At 40.0% G+C, this 17,625-nt stretch overlaps 1 protein-coding gene across 4 annotated transcripts in view; it reads right to left on the reverse strand.

Annotated features, from left to right (window-relative positions):
• Positions 1-17,625, reverse strand: part of GPD2 (glycerol-3-phosphate dehydrogenase 2) — a 141,025-nt gene that overhangs the window by 69,133 nt on the left and 54,267 nt on the right. For all 4 annotated transcript variants that reach the window (XM_059704404.1, XM_059704403.1, XM_059704405.1 and 1 more), the window contains exon 3: positions 12,119-12,290. In XM_059704404.1, the coding sequence (XP_059560387.1) occupies positions 12,119-12,290 (172 nt within the window). The remainder of the gene's footprint in view (positions 1-12,118; positions 12,291-17,625) is intronic.

Here is a 17,625-nt window from a genome sequence, read left to right on the forward strand (position 1 = left end):
TGTGCGTGTATTCAATTCAGAGCCATTCATTACATTTAATACCAAAGGGTCGTTTTTATAACTTTTAACAGTTTAAATATCGTACCCAAATGTCATCATAAAATCAGGCCAATTCCCTTGACTCAAAAGGACAAAATATTTGGAAGCCGTGGAGAGGAAAGAAGAGAACTTTGATTCCAAGGGCAAAAAGTGCTAATGCTCTAGCTAAGGAGCTAAATAACACAGAAATTAGAGGTATCATAGGCCCAGGTCCCTCTTTTAAGCATTTATGCCAGAGAAAGATCTGTAAAATTCTCAAGTATGAATACCCTATCAGAGTTTAGTAAATGTAGTACTGGGTGTATTATAAAAAAATAAAAAATAAACTATATCAAATTAGTACTTAAGAATATTGAGAGCTTAGTGCCAACTTAGAGCTAAGGGATGATGCCGGAAATGAATTAGGCATGGACTGAGGCGTCAAGTAGCTCCCAGGCCAAAGAGAGGCACAGAAAGTGCCTCCGGATTTCATAGGTACTACATTTGAAAATACAGAGGACTCTTACCTTACTCTGGCTTAGCAGGTAAATTCAGGACATAAGCCTCAAAGTAGTGTAATCAAGATTACATTTGTATTCTCTTACAAATGCACTGTCTTGGTGAGCTGTATCACCTTGCCTTAGTAAGTCCAACACAGAGTTTTTCCAGCTCTAAAATAGACTGTTTCTCTCCAGTTGTGATCAGATTGGGGGTGAGGTGGGGGGTGGGGGGGTGTGACTTTCAAATGACATTTAAGAGCCAGATTGTATAATATAGACCTCTCTTTCAACCTCGGAACCACAGTCTTGGCACCGACACGCCCGTACCATGAGAGGCAGGGACATCAGACTGAGAACCGTCAAGCAGCCTCCAAGCCAGCCCCTGGCTCCCCGCGTGGGCCTGCCCAAAGGCGTCCTGCTGGCCGTGGTAGAGGGCATCATAGTGCCCCATAATGCCCACTTTCTAGTGTCTAATCCCCCACCCTGGTGTGTGGGCTGGACCTCGTGCCTTGCTTCTAATGAGGGGGGCACAGCAAGAACGATGGCACATGGCTTCTGTTAAGTTACAAAAGTTTCCTTGTCCTTTTTATTCGCTCAGAAGAAGCAAGTGCCCATGTTGAGTCAAGGAACCGCAGGACGCCCCAGTCAGCAGGTCATGAGGAATGGAGGCTCGGGCCAACAACCTGTGAGGCCCTGGCCTGCCAACAAGCATGTGACTGGCTCGGAAGCACTGCATCCTGTGAGAGGCTCTGAGCCAGAGGCAGGCCAGGGCACACACAGACGTCTGGCCCCCTGAAACTGGGATAATAAATGTGGTTTCAAGCCACTGCGTTTTAGGGTAGTTTATTGACGGCGCAATTCCCTCTAAGAACAAGAACGACAGCCAAGGCAGGAGTTTTTAAATACGTAGGATGGGTGTTCAAGAAAGGCTGAGTCTACAGAGGAGTGTGTTGCAGAGAGATGGAGGGAAAGTGGATCACTGGCCAAGATCAGCTTAAGCAACAAAAAGGCAAATGCTTGAAATGGCTCAACTTTTGTAGGAGCCACTTGTCCCTCCTCAGGGGCTGGAGTGCAGGGTTCAAGGGGTGATGGAAAGGACTGGGGGAGGGGGGGGGCCTGGGGGGGGGGGGGTAAAAGGCCTATCACAAATAAAGACATAATAGCATCATAAATGTTCTAGTTCATCTCAGCAGTGATAGAGCTTATTGATTTCCATAAAGAAGTAAACGTCTGAAAAGAAAAGAAAGAAACAAAAACTATTTCTCATAAAATCTTGGACTAGTTGAATGAATTACCTAAATGGAGGGAGGCCAGCCCTTCATTGCCAGCCATGTGGGGAGGCATTCTCTCTGCTCTGAAGGAAGGCCTTTGCGAGCTCCTCAAATACAGCCGGGAGTAGAGGCTTTCGTCTCCTTCGGGTCAGGATCCTGTCCTGTGGGCCACTGTCTCACAAGTGAAGTAATACCCATTCTCCTCAAAAGGAAATGCCTCTGTGAACATGGCTGAAAGGCATGGATCAGTTTGAGAAGCAAATGCTTCCTTCGAAAGTACAGGATCTGGCATCAGCCCAGCTGGTGTGGCTCAATGGTTGAGCATCGACCTATGGACCAGGAGGTCACAATTCGAATCCTGGTCAGGGCACATGCCAGGGTTGCCGGCTCAACCCCCAGTAGGGGGCGTGCAGGAGGCAGACAATCAGTGATTCTCTCACATGAGCATGAACTTGAATCCTGTTCTCAGTCACCAGGTATCTGTTTGGATGAATAAGGGTGTGCTTGCTGATTTTTTTTTTTTTTATCATTACAAAAAGAGGAATAAAACTGAAAATCTTCCAGAGGTTCTCAGATATTGTTTTTGAGAAATGCTACTGTGCTGCCTATCAGGAGAACCACCAAAGTGCTTTAAGCTGAGAAATCAGATGAATGTTCTAGAAAGATTTCTCTAAGAGTGGGCCTGGAGGGCAGGGCTGGAGGAAGAGAAGAGCTGGAGGCAGGAGGGCATTTAGGGGGACCCGCCAGAGCAGGAGCAGGGCAGTGATGATGCCAGCCTTACAGGGCTAAAGATGATATTGGAGCGGGATAGGAAGAGAGAATTTTATGGACCTGTGTTAACAGAATACTTTTTTTTTTTTCCTTTCCCAAACTGACAGTGTGAGGCAGGGAACTACTCTAGGAATTAGCAAGCCATCTCAGGAAGATATTTCAGGATAGATAAGTGAGACCTAACACTTTAAAGCCTCAAAACTGCTTTTGCAAGTATTGGACATTTTAAAAAGTTATTCACATGTACGTATGTGAGAAACCCTAGAGAATACCAACAAAAGTTAAAATGGGCTTCTCTGTCAAACCACGTTGTTTTTCTTGTCCCATTATTTCCAATGTCATATCATCAAGCTACCCACCAGGATTCCTGATGAGAAATGGTACTGCTCCTTCCAGAGCAAAAAACATAAAAATCAAATTGTAGCTACATTGATATATTAATGTAATGTAAAAGCATTACCAAAAGTTTTTTGGAACCACAAAAAAACTAAATAGTCTAGAAAAAGAAATATTTTAAAAATTTAAACTGATGCTATATGCTAAATGTTCTGAATTTCTTATTTTTGTTGACAAGAATGATAGGGGTGAGGGGCAATGTAAAGTCAAGACATTACTAGAAGTTATAACCGTTTCTCAAAATACATTCCTTAGCTGATTAACCATTATCTAACACTAGAGGCCCAGTGCACGAATTCGTGCACCAGTGGGGTCCCTCAGCCTGGCCTGTGAGATCTGGCCGAAACTGGCTCTCCGACATCCCCCGAGGAGTCCCAGATTGGGAGAGGGCACAGGCCAGGTTAAGGGACACCACCAGTGCACGACTGGGGCCGGGGGAGGGACGCAGGAGGTTGGCCAGCCAGGGAGGGACCACAGGAGGGCTCCAGGGCACATCCAGCCCATCTTGCTCAGTCCCGATCAGACAGATCCCAGCAGCAAGCTAACCTACTGGTCGGAGTGTCTGCCCCCTGGTGGTCATAGCAAGTGGTTGAACAGCCTTAGCATATCATTAGCATATTACACTTTGATTGGTTTAACGGACGACTGGACGATCAGACACTTAGCATACTAAGCTTTTATTATATAGGATGTTCCTTTCTGTTCCACCTCTCAAAATGCACAGTTTTTCTCCCCTCAAAAATTATTGACCCAAAGAAAAACAAAATACTGATCTAAAATTAAGAGTTTCGTTTTCTGATACATTAAGCATAAGGCAAGGAAGTAAAAAGAGGGTGCTGTTTTATCTTCTCAAAAAGAATGAACAGTATTTTTAAGTGACAATCAATGCTAACTTTTTGTATTCTTAAGGAAAACAAATTTGAAGGACATCAGAAATAACGTCCCCAGGCTTCAAGCCTCTACTCCTGGCTGTATTTGAGGAGCTCGCAAAGGTCTTCCTTCAGAGCAGAGAGAATGCCGCCCCACATGGCTGGCAATGAAGGGCTGGCCTCCCTCCATTTAGGTAATTCATTCAACTAGTTCAAGATTTTATAAGAAATGGTTTTTGTTTCTTTTCTTTTCAGACGTTACTTCTTTATGGAAATCAATAAGCTCACTGTTGAGAGGAACCAGAACATTTAGGATGCTATTATTGCCTTATTTGTTTTTATTATTGATTGCTTTTAGTAGGTATTTTCAGGAATTTCATGACAGTGGTGAAGTATTAATAATGGAATAAAATTACTCTAAAATTCTTAGGTGAAACAATAAAAGGATTAGCTCTAGTAGAAGAACAAAGCCACCTTGAACTCTACCTTTCAGCCCATCTCTTAGCAAGTTAAAATTGTATCTTCTGTGTGGGGCAGGGGTGTGAACTAAATACAGCTCTTTATAGCTTTGCCTATAGACTTCAATGAGAAGGTCTAGCTACCGAGTACTTCCAAGTAAACCAATTCATGGATCAGCTACACTGGGTGGCCGCTGGTGTAGCTCAGTGGTTGAGCATTGACCTATGAAACCAGGAGGTCATGGTTCAATTCCCGGTCAGGGCACCTGTCCAGATTGCGGACACAATCCACAGTTTGGGGCATGCAGGAGGCAACTGATCAATGATTCTCTCTCATCATTGATGTTTCTATCTCTCTCTGTCTCTCCCTTCCTCTCTGAAATCAATAAAAATATATTAAAAATTAAAAATAAGACAGCTAGATGAAGTGATCAACCCAATAAGTCTAGTTATATAGATCACTTCATAAGTTATATAAATGTCTAATAAGGGTTATACACCTAAAACTAGTATAATATTGTATGTCAACTGTAATTGAAATTTTAAAAAGTTTTTTAATTTAAAATAAGAGAGTTGGATGAATATAGATGGATAATTACCATCTAAGGGGAGGAATGATACGACATTTAACTTTCACAGCATAAAATGGAACAGAAGTATATTTTAATGCCTTTTACTGATTATCTTATTATGCATAAAAACATGCTCAATATAATAAATGCAAAAAAGTAAGGAGAACAAAATAAAACTCTCCTGTAATCACACCACTCAGAGACAACCACAGTTGACATTTGAGTGTTTAAATGTTCACATTTTCTATGCATGTATATGATCACATACATACATTTTCCCAAATTAGGATCATGTGATGTATTCCTTTTTTTTGTTTTCCATTTAACAATATTTAGTGTAAACAACTCTCCATGTCAATAAATATTTTCCTATTATTTCATGTTAATGTGTGGATAATATTACACTATATGTTTACAATGATTTACTTATTCAATTTTGGGTTATTTCCTGCCTCATGTCACAGATAGAACTGCAAGATTATATTTTCATTTAAACTCTACATCTTTAATTAATTCACTAGAATAAATTTTAGACATGGCATACTTTAGCTATTTTTCAATAGAAAGGAAAGAGTAATCCCTATGAAATAACCATCACAGGCATCAAGGTAATAACACACAAATCTAAAAATTGAGACATTCTGTACATTGGTACTATAGAACGGGTATTAATGCCACATATCCCATGAAAGAAAAATGATATTATTTAAGGAAAGGGGAGTTTATCTATCTTCAGAAAAGCTTTAGGCACTTACCCTTGTATTTCAAAAAGTCATTGCCATTAATAAGAAAAAGGACTAACCCAAAGGCTAAACATTTTAAATGAAGGATCAGTTTCTCTAAAATATAACACTCCTGTAAAGCTGCAAAGTAATCCTGGCTTTTTAATCCTCCTGATCAGAATCCTGTGCTTTGGACTAGCATTTTCTAACAGTGAATGTTAGCATTTTATAGAATTGTATCATATTGTATTATTTAGTACCTATTTCTATTTTTATATTAGAAAACAGATAAACCGCCAAAACCGGTTTGGCTCAGTGGATAGAGCGTGCGGACTGAAGGGTCCCGGGTTCGATTCCGGTCAAGGGCATGTACCTGGGTTGCGGGCACATCCCCGGTGGGAGATGTGCAGGAGGCAGCTGATCGATGTGTCTCTCTCATCGATGTTTCTAACTATCTCTCTCCCTTCCTTTCTGTAAAAAATCAATAAAATATATTTTAAAAAAAAACAGATAAACCATTAATGGAGATACTTCCTGAAGTTAGAACATATCATTAGCAAACTCTGTTTTCCTTAAAAACACAGCAGCTCAAAAATGTATTAAGCCATAGCATTAATTGTAATAATATAATTTCATGAAAATAAGGGAGTTGCTATTGCTGCTTTTACTTTTTGCTTTCCTATATAATAAAAGGCTAATATACAAATTGTCCCCTCAGGAGTTTGACCAACCGGGAGTTCGACCGCTCACTATGATGTGAGCTGACCACCAGGGAGTGGACGAAGGAAGGCCCTGGCCGGCAGCTAACAGTCAAGGGAAGGAAGGCCCCAATTGCCAGCCAGGTCTACGGACCCCATCTGTACATGAATTTCGTGCACCGGGCCTCTAGTTTTATTATAAAAACAGCCAATGTTCAATGAGAGGAAGAATATCCAAACAATACAGAAGCATGCAAAGAGAGAATAATACACCGCGGGCTTCCTAGTTATAAAACCCAGAGGTAACCAACGTTAACTATAAAAATGCCCCCTGTATCTTACTAGAAACTTTCCAAGCTTATGAAAGTATACAACTTGTATTCTGCTTAGCTTTAAACACAAATACAATTAACAAACTCACTCTTCATAACATGTTTTTTGGTGTGTGTTTTTCACAACTTGTTTTTCAACTTACAATATAGTTTAGCCATTTTCCCTGTAAGTATTTATAAATTGCTTTTTAATAACTGAATGTACCTAATTTATTAATCCAGGCACCCATTTTTTGCTATTATAAATATTGGTATAAATAGAAATTTGATCAATATTGCATTGTTAAGTCCAGCTTTGAACTCCTCTAAACACAAAGAAAATTATATGTATAAACACTCCATGGACCAGAAACGTAGCGGTAGCAGAGACCCAGAGCCGAGTAGTCAAGCCCCCACAGCCTCTGTCTTGCTGGCTCTGGGGCTAGAAACAGGCAAAGGAAACCAAGATTTCTGTTCCTAAAGGGCAAGAGGAATAGAAGTCTCCCAGGAAGGAAAGGTAAAGATGCCAGATTAGCACTTGAATGCACGGATTGAAGAAAGGCTCCCGGCTTTTGTGAAAGGCTCCTCCTAACCACTGTGGGCTGTGCACTATCAGCTGGGATGTGCCCAGGAGGCAGGAAGACAGACAGCCGGAGAGCAGCGCCTGTGCCGCCAGCTGGTCTGCAGGGTGCCCGAGAGCAACACAGGAGCAGGAGCCTCACTTCGGTTCTGGGAGCGTCTCTGATGGGACTGGGTGGTGGTAGCAGCTCTGTCTATTGAGGTGAAGGTCTGGAAACAGAAAGCGATACTCATTGTTTTAATACAAAAGAGGGAAAGGATGAGGAAAAAGTAAAGTAAAAAACAAGATACAAAATAAATGCATGTGGAATCAAATAAAGGGAAATGGATCAAATTCACCTTTCAAAGGTAGATTCTCTCTATTTGGCATAAAAATCCAGGTATATGCAGTGTACCTTAACATACTAAAACAGTAGATGTAGAAAAGTTGAAAATAATTATGGCACAAACCCTGTTTGATGTTACAAATATTTCTCGGTATCACATGTTTATTATAATTCTGCTATAGATAAAGTTTTATATTTATGAAATTAAATTTAGCAGGATTTTCCAAAAGAAAAATGGCTTTATTGGTGTTTTGCTTAAAAGCATCTTTCCTACTCCATTTTTTAAAAAATTGCATATACTTGCTTATAGTAGTTTTATAGTATTTTGTTAAATCCTTGATCCACATGGATTATGATAAACATAATCTTGGATTATGATAAAAAAAATCTTGGATTCCTTTGACTGTTTCTAGCCCCCAGAGCCCAGCAAAACAGAGGCTGTGGGGGCTTGACTACTCGGCTCTGGGTCTCCGCTACCACTACATTTCTGGTGTGTGTGTGTGTGTGTGTGTGTGTGTGTGTGTGTGTGTGTTTGGGGAAGTGGATACTCCAGCATCACTTATTAATAACTAGTAATGACAGACCTGAAATGTTGTCTTTACCATATTCTAAATTATATGTATTTAGATTGATTTTAGAATCTTACTTTTGTTCACTGATCCCTCTATTCCTTTAAAAAACAATTTTAATTAAACTAGCTTTAGAAGAACTTTAATATCTGACCGATCTCTATCTTCTTTATCATTATTCTTCTTCAAAATTAATCTAGTAAGTCTCATAGGCTTATTTTTCCAGATAAACTTTAGCACAAGTTTCTCTACTCCTGCCAAAAAAAATCACTATATTAATTAAAATTACATTAAATCTCCACATTAACTTTAGTAGAAACTTGCAATCTAGTCTAATTAGCAGTGTCCAGAAAACTTTCACCTGCTGCAATTCTGCTGTCCTGAAATAGGAATTTCTCTTCCCCGTGGTGGGAGAAGGTAGAAGTGGGGGAAGGGGTAGAAACCTGTATGCACTATTTTCCAAAGCTCTCCCTTTCCTGCTTTTGTCTGCAATGCACACACCTTCTGTTTTTCGTAAACCTTTACTTATGCAAAAGAGTGTTATTACATTCCTTCATTTGTGTCTGAGAAACCCGAGTTCTCTGTACAGTTAGGAGACCAGCAGGCGTGGCTCATAGATTTGAGCATGGACCTATGAACCAGGAGGTCACGGTTCGATTCCAGGTCAGGGCACATGCCCAGGATTGCGGGCTCGATCCCCAGCCTAGGGCATGCAAGGAGGCAGCCGATCAATGATTATCTCTTATCATTGATGATTCTCCCTCTTTCCCTGACCCTTCCTCTCCAAAATCAATTAAAAAAATTTTTTTTAAAAGACACCTGTGGAAAGTCATGGTGCTAGTAAAGGATGAAGCCAAAATTTTATCCCAATTCATTCTAAGTTTACAACCTGAGCCCCTAATCACTGTGCTGTACTGCCTAAAACTTGAAGAAACTGTAGTGAGAATTCCAGAATTGCTAGCTAGACCCACTCATAAACTAAAAGTATACATACATTTGTAAACAAGAGACCGATATTTAATATTTTCCTCCAGTGAAAAGCAGTCTTCTCTGGAATGTGAATAGAAACCATAAAGGTTACATTTATAAATCAGGTTTTAAACCAAAACCATACCAGGTGATTCCTGATACATAAGTAAAGTCACATAAAAGAACATGAAGAACTGAATAAAAACAACTTGAAGAATGCTGGGAGTGTGAATATATTTGTCAGCGTCCCCTCATTCCAGCTCTCTTTGGGGACAAAGTGCCCACAACTGGGCTTCGAGGCTGTGCTCCTGCCCAGGAACTGGACACAGAGGTGTTAAACAGTGAAACAATTTCTAATGAGCCCTAGAGACCTGTAGGAGAACGTGAGGACTGCGAAAATTACGTTTATAACATAATTTTCCAAATGAAAACTAATTCCCAAAAAAATGCAGATGGTAAGAATGCAAATAAATGTTCATTATGAAGACTTCATAACTTTTTCCTCTTCCTTGTACTCTTTGTTTATCCATTACCTAAATTGCACTGGGGCATGGTATTTTATCAAAAAGCTTGTGCAAACATTTTTATACAAGCCCTTAGATATCTAGTGTTCCCCCAAAACTTTGATGTCCTGAAAAATCTAATTATTACTGGTAACTTTAAAAGATCACAGTAATTTATTTTTGTCACATGTGACTAAAGATTAATGGATACAATCAGGAATAATTTGGTAAAAACATATCAAATGCAGAGAAAGCAAAATTTGTTGTTAAGTGAAGCATCAAATATAATAAAAGAGCAAATTCCATGAATGAACAGCAACAATGCACAATTCATTAACCAAATGCCCATGACTATTTCACACTTCAGAGGGCCACTGATATGATCAGGAATGGTAGTAAAAGGATAAATATAGATTAAGTTCAACATCTCTATACATTTTAATTATAAAGGCTACCTCCAGAGAGCTACCAGCATAAAAAAAAAGAAATACAAACTAAGGTTCATCCATCACCTTTATAAATCACAATTCCACATATATCAAAAGCACATTAAGTCAATTATTGAAAAAAAAAAAAAAAAGGCAGTCAATATACCAAGAGATATTAAAAAGTACAGCACTTTCTTGGCTGTTACTAACTGTAAAAATTAAAAGTCTGGTCAACATTCAGACTCTGGAAACCCTTATCTCTCCAGAATTATCACTATCCACAATCACCTACTCCAGTGGTTCTCAACCTTCTGGCCCTTTAAATACAGTTCCTCATGCTGTGACCCAACCATAAAATTATTTTCGTTGCTACTTCATAACTGTAATGTTGCTACTGTTGTGAATCATAATGTAAATATCTGATATGCAGGGTGGTTTTAGGCGACCCCTGTGAAAGGGTCGTTCGACCGCCAAAGGGGTCGCGACCCACAGGTTGAGAACCGCTGACCTATTCATTAACTGGTTAATGTCCTGACCACTACTGACTGTCCTTCGCTGCTCAAAGGGAAAAAAGTATTTGTTCAGCAAATATTAATAGATTATAAGCTTCTTGAGGGCAAGGCCACATCTTCTTATTCTGTATTCTCATAGCTGATTTAGTACTTGGCTCACATCAAAAATAATGTGTATTGTATATATGTAAAGACTGCAAGAGGGCACAGGCCGGGCTGAGGGGATCCCCCGCCCCCGAGTGCACTGTTTTCAAGTCATTTTCATGACTACACATTTAATCCTCTCAACATCATCGATAGAGGTATTCTTCCTTACTTGAAAGCTGAGGAACCTGAGATAAATTAACTAATTTGCCCCAAGTGTGTGTGTGTGTGTGTGTGTGTGTGTGTGTGTGTGTGTGAGAGAGAGAGAGAGAGAGAGAGAAAGTGACTCCACATTAATAACCAGAGGAAAGAAATTATTCTATTGAATATATCTTAAGTAACGGCATTGGTGTTCCATACTAAAATGCCTTTCTTTCCATGTCATGTTTCCTTTTTTTTTAATTGATTTCAGAGAGAAAGGGAGAGGGAGAGATAAAAACATCAATGATGAGAGAGAATCACTGATTGGCTGCCTTCTGCACACCCCCTACTGGGGATCAAGCCTGCAACTTGGGCACATGCCCTTGGCCAGAATCAAACCTGGGACCCTTCAGTCCGCAGGCCAAAGCTCTATCCACTGAGTCAAACCGGCTAGGGTCATGTTTCCATTTTTAATGAACTTTTCTAATATCTTTCCTAATGTTAACTAATAGAGTGACTGAGAGAGAATAGATTAGCAACAGTTAATTCACATACACTGGAGTTTCCAAACTGCAGTCCATATTTCACTAGAAGAAATTATTTTAAAAGATACAGGAACAAAAAGAGTTATTTTAATAGAATAATTCACTTTAATAAATCTTTTCTACTCTTAACTGACATAAATGTGATTTCAGATCATATACAAATATTTCTTACTAGAGGCCCAGTGCATGAAATTCGTGCACTCGGAGGCAGGGGATCCCCTCAGCCAGGCCTGTGCCCTCTCGCAGTCCAGGAGCCCTCAGGGGATGTGGGGAACGGGCCTAAGCCAGCAGTTGGACATCCTTAGCACTGCTGTGGAGGCTCCCACCACCATCGTTTGCCAGCCATGATCCCAGCTTGTGGCTGGGCAGTGCTCCCCCTGTGGGAGCACACTGACCGCCAGGGGACACCTCCTGTGTTGAGAGTCTGCCCCCTGACGGTCAGTGCACGTCATAGCGATGGGTTGTTCTGCCATTCAGTCAATTCGCATATTAGCCTTTTATTATATAGGAGGATTTCATAGAGATGTATTTACTTTACTATGTATTAAAAAATTATAAGAACATCAGCTCATAAAATCACAGGAATACAAACTTTCCTTTTTAAATTCATTTCAGTGTCAAACAGTACTAATCAATCTTAAAACTGTGCAACTGCCTACATCAAAAAAATATATGAAGGGGCTTCACAAAGGATGGAAAATTAGTAAATGCAACAGAAATGTGACAGCCAGCATAGAGGCCGACTGTGTGTGTGTACTGGGGAAGAAAGGTGGAAACTTTCTTTATCTGTGTCACGTCCATCCACACCAGACTTACCTCTGGTGACAGCATCTAGTGCACAGCCACACCCTGTCGCTCCTCCTCCAATGACAAGGACATCGAATTCAGGCGTGTTTCTCAAAGTCAGTATCTGAGCTTCTCGGGAAGGAGGATCCTTGTTCACTGGCTCTGAAATGTTCTCGGCTGCTTTAACATAGGCCAGGCTCATCTGATGTAAAAGGAGACCATTTTCAGTTGTTCGTCTGGAATGCTCACTTAATAAATTTTACAACATGCTAAAAGAGAGTTGCAAGGAGATAAGGAATCCCAGAGCTAGACCTCAGTCCACAGGCCACATGGAGTTATACCACCAACTGTCTTGGGAAGAAAAAAGTCCTTAAAATCTAGGTGTGTTTTTTCCCCATGAGTCACAACTACTGAGCCATAGAACACTTGGTTTCAGATTCCACCTCTCAACTACTTGATTTGGTTTCATATACAGACAAGTTTAATTATTCCCCACACCGTACAGCAATTCCCAAACACCTTGTCTAAGACAATATATAGGGAACATAAGGATATGTTTTTATCCAGTAGCAGCAATTTGGTCAAATAACATTAACAAGTTTTGAGAGGAGGAGGTTTTAAAAAGAACTTTATGACTTTCTGCAATTTCTTAAAAGTATGTGCTCTTCATTCCTTAATTCCCCTGATGAAAATATATTCTAGAGTTTGAGGGTCTATAAGTTTAAAAAGAATCTGTTTAACACAAGTTTAAATCATCAGCTAAGGCCAACGGGAATGATATTTTTCAAAGATTGTAGTCAGAGCTTTGCCCATTAAGTGTTTTACTATAAAATTACAAATTTTACACATTTAATATACACTGTTTTGATTTTTGAGAGTTCTAACAATAATATAATTAAATCCAGCCGTAGTCCCCCTAAGGAATAATGACCTTCTCTCATTAGAATGTAACTTATCATCCTAAATCCAAAATGATACTGGCCTTTAAGAAAAACAAAACAAAAAAATAGCTGTCAGAAGTCAGAGTCAAAGGCCTAGAAAAATAGGTATCTGTTTTTCCCCCAAAATGCTAACATGAGGTTCATTCACTATAATGAACAATGCTGGCTAGTGTTGCTCTGGGAGATCATTACCCACAGATATATCGCTTCTGTATTCTTTTCTTTAGATCACAGCATCTGGACAAGCCATAATGCCGTGTTTTCCCAAAACCACAGGCCACAGCTTGCTCAAGAAAAAGGTGATCTATGGCTGACCAAGAGATTGTTCTAAGTGATTTTTGTTCATTTAAATAGAGTAAACCAAACTCCTCCTTGTGGTCATATTTAATTATAATCAGGCCAATTGGATTTCTATAAAAATAAATCTAGAAGCCATACAGTATGCTGAAAGAAATCTAGAGTTGGGTCAGCAGGTCCTAGTTTAGATCTTAGCACTCTTGTTTACTAGTAATGTGACTTTTGACCCATGATCTCTCTGGTCCTTGGTTTCTTCCCCTGTAGAATGGGATAATGTCCTATGATGTCTCTCTCTCTTCCTCTCTGAGCTACCCTCCACCTGAATGTACAGTAACATGAAAGTAATTGGTCAACTATAAAGTACCACCACCAAAGAATTGTTGTTTGATTCCTTAGTGGTATATAAAAGGGAACTTTCAAAACATATTTTACTAAGAATCATAAAAATAAAAGCTTATAATCAGGTACCATAATTTTCAAGCTATTAATTCTGGTTCCAAGCCACAAAATCATATTCTCCTTTACTAGTATATAACTTATCCTAATTACCTGCTAAAAACCATTTCCCTGTGTTCACATTTACATACATTTAAGGCAACAAACTAAATAAATGTAACTGCTAGGTGCTGTGGAGACATAAAATAACTTTTAGTCATGGTCTATACCTTCCATCATTTAATGAGCAAAAATAATTTATACACACACACACAACACTGAGCCATGGCCATTCTGATGAGGGAGTCTTTCATCTGAGGATTTCAAATGGGCCATGAGACTGACAAGTGACTAAACTGTCAGTGAGTTTTCACACAGCGAAAGAATTTTCCTGACATTTTCTGTTTAAGTTTTCTAGAAATACTTGAAAGAAAAAAAAAGAAATACTTGAAAAATAAATTCAAGTTCTAATGCAATATATCTTGATACTAGGGGCCCGGTGCACGAAATTCGTGCACTGGGTGTGTGGGGGGGAGGGGAGTGACCCTCAGCCCAGCCTGCCCCCTCTCACATACTGGGAGCCCTCAGGCGTTGACCCCCATCACCCTCCAATCGCAGGATCGGCCCCTTGCCCAGGCCTGACGCCTCTGGCCTAGGCGTCCGGCCCGGGCAGCGGGGACCCGCAGCTGCAGCAGCCCCGCGATCGTGGGCTCCGCTTTAGGCCCAGGCAAGGGACCCCTAGCTCCCGGGACTGCCAGCTTCGGCCGTGCCCAGCTCCCATCGCTGGCTCCACCCCTACTTCCTGCTATCACTGGCCAGGGCGGAAAAGGCACCTCATTCTCCGATCATGGCTGGGGGGCAGGGCAAAGGTGGCCCCAGGGCCGCCTTTGCCCTGCCCCCCAGCTCTTAGCTCCCCCCTGGGTTTCCGATCACTGTCAGTGGCAGGGGGCTTCTTCCTGCTTTCCCTTTTGCCTCCCTGCATTGTGCCTACATATGCAAATTAACCGCCATCTTGTTGGCAGTTAACTGCCAATCTTAGTTGGCAATTAACTGCCAATCTTAGTTGGCAGTTAACTGCCAATCTTAGTTGGCAGTTAATTTGCATATAGCCCTGATTAGCCAATGAAAAGGGTAGCTCGTACGCCAATTACCATTTTTCTCTTTTATTAGTGTTGATACTTCATTAGAATTTGGTAATGCTAAAAGCCCCATATTTTTCTCTGTTCACAGGTGATAACTATGAATATTAAACTCAACTGAACTTCTGCAAGATTACTAGATCTGATTGATGGGTATCTCTCATGCCTTGTGGGTATGTCATTCCATTGACTACACTGATTTTTCTGTCATCATCCCCTGCTCATCCTTCTCACCAGCATGCTCTAATTTGTCTCATCTTAACAATCAAAAACATCTTTTAACACATGTTTCTCATAATCAATCTAAAAGTTCTTAAAAGCCCTGTATGCCCTTGCTTTTTCTACTGCCTCGCATCCTACCCACTCCTCAATTCATTCTAATGTCGATTTTCACATACATACGAGCACCACCACCATTACCAGCAAAACTGGCTAATGTCCACGATAGTTCTACTAGTAAATTTTATGAGCACATTCTATCCCTGATTTACTTGTCATCTCAGCACACACATAACTGTTCATGCACCTTGCCATCTGGGAGGCAATCTTATGAGTTGAAAATTCTTTCTTTCTCTCTCTCTCTCTCTCTCTCTCTCTCTCTCTCTCTCTCTCTCTCTCTTTTTAACAACTCTCTCCTACTTTCCTTTGGACATCCCTCTACCTAACATTGAACACTGAGGTTCCTCTTGGATCTGCTCTTGTCACTATTCTCAGATCACTAAAAACTCTCTTTAGAGAATCTCTTCAACCTCCATACTGTCAGATATCTTTTATACCACACTGATTTCCAATTTTGTTCCCTTATTTCAGAGCCAGATATCAAACTACCTACTTGGTACCTCCATTTAGACATCTCGCATATATTTCAAAATTGAACTGATGACTTTATCTCCCCATACATTTTTTCCCTGTCAATGTTCCTCAACTCATGAAGGTACCATTATACATGTAGTTGGGTGTACCACTCTCTCAAGTCCCATATCTGATGAATCACTGAGTTCTACCAACTCCACCTCCTAAAAAAATTCTCACATCTAATCACTTAATCTTCACTGCCACCTTTCCAGTCAAGGTGTCTTCCCTTTCCCCTATAGTATAGGGGCCTATACGAATATGATATCCTCCTTCAGATCTTCATACATTTGCTGTGTCTCCTTCCAAGTCATTATCTACACTGCAGCTAAGGTAATAATTTTTAAACCCAACTAACATTGTTTCCAAGTGTAAAACCTTTCAAAAGTTTCCAACTCAATTTAAGTTAAAGGTAAATATCTTTACTCTAGTTTCCAAGATTCTTCACAGTCTTTTAGAGTAGACAATACCAGTGCTGGTGAGGATACAACACAGTTGGAACCCTCTTACATTGCTGGAAGAAACACAAAGTGATACAGCTATTTTGGAAAACAGTTTGGGAGTTTTGGATACTATAATGGGAAACATACATGTACCATACAACCTAGCAATTCTCCTAGATAATTACTCAAGAGAAATGAAAACCTACATTAATACAAAAACCTGTAGGAACATGTTTACAGTGGCTTTATTTATAATTGCCAAAAATCAGGAAAATCTCAAACATCCTTCAACTGACTAAACAAACTGTCATATATCTATGCAATGGAGTAATAACCAACAATCTAAAGAACAAACTACTGATAGATACATGATATGAATAAATCTCATATTCATTATGCTAAGTCATATCACCAAATTATGGTTTTCCACCCAAATCTGGCTGCCACCTGCATTTTTTGTTTTAGGTTTGTTTGGGTTTGTTGTTTTTTTTATGTGTTTTTACTGATTTTAGAGAGAGAAGAAGGGAGAGGGGAAGAGAAAGAAACATCAGTGTGAGAAACATCAATCTGTTGCCTCCCATACACACTCTGATCAAAAGCCTAATCCACAACCTGGGTACGTGCCCTGACTGGGAATCAAACCTGCAACCTTTTGGTTCATGGAACGATGTTCAAGGAACTGAGACATTGGCCAGGGCAACTACCACCTGTTTTAATAAATAAACTTTTATTCAAACACGACCACACACCATCATTCATGTATCAGCCATTACTGCAATAGCAGAACGAGTATCAACAGAGACTATATGGCCTGCAAGCCTAAAACATTTACCACCTAGCTCTTTACTGAAAAGTTTGCCAATCCCTGTGCCAAGCGAAAGAAGCTAGACTCAGAAGTGTATATATGATATGATTCCACTTATATGCTGTTCTGTAAAGCAAAAATGTATAGGGTCAGAAAACAGATCACCAGTGATTGCCAGGGTTTGGGTGTTAGGGGCAGGGAAGATTGACTACAAAAAGGATAAGAGAGAACTTTTAAGGATGATAGAAATGTTCTATATCTTGATTGTGATGGTGGTTATATGGTTTATGTACTTGTCAAAACTCCCAGAAGAGTATATTATAAAGGGTGAATTTTACTGCATAAAAAATGCACCTCAAATTATACATTAATAAACTTTACTTAAAAAAAATAGGTAAATACATATACTATAGCCATTCTGTATCAGGCGCTATTATAAAGATTTTTTTTCCCTACTCATTTAATCCTCACAATAACCCTATGAGCTAGGCCAGGGGTGGGCAAACTTTTTGACTAGAGGGCCCACAGTGGATTCTTAAACTGGACCGGAGGGCCGGAACAAAAGCACGGATGGAGTGTTTGTGTGAACTAATATAAATTCAAAGTAAACATCATTACATAAAAG

The sequence above is a fragment of the Myotis daubentonii genome, chromosome 7, assembly GCF_963259705.1.
Source record: "Myotis daubentonii chromosome 7, mMyoDau2.1, whole genome shotgun sequence".
Classification (NCBI taxonomy): domain Eukaryota; kingdom Metazoa; phylum Chordata; class Mammalia; order Chiroptera; family Vespertilionidae; genus Myotis; species Myotis daubentonii.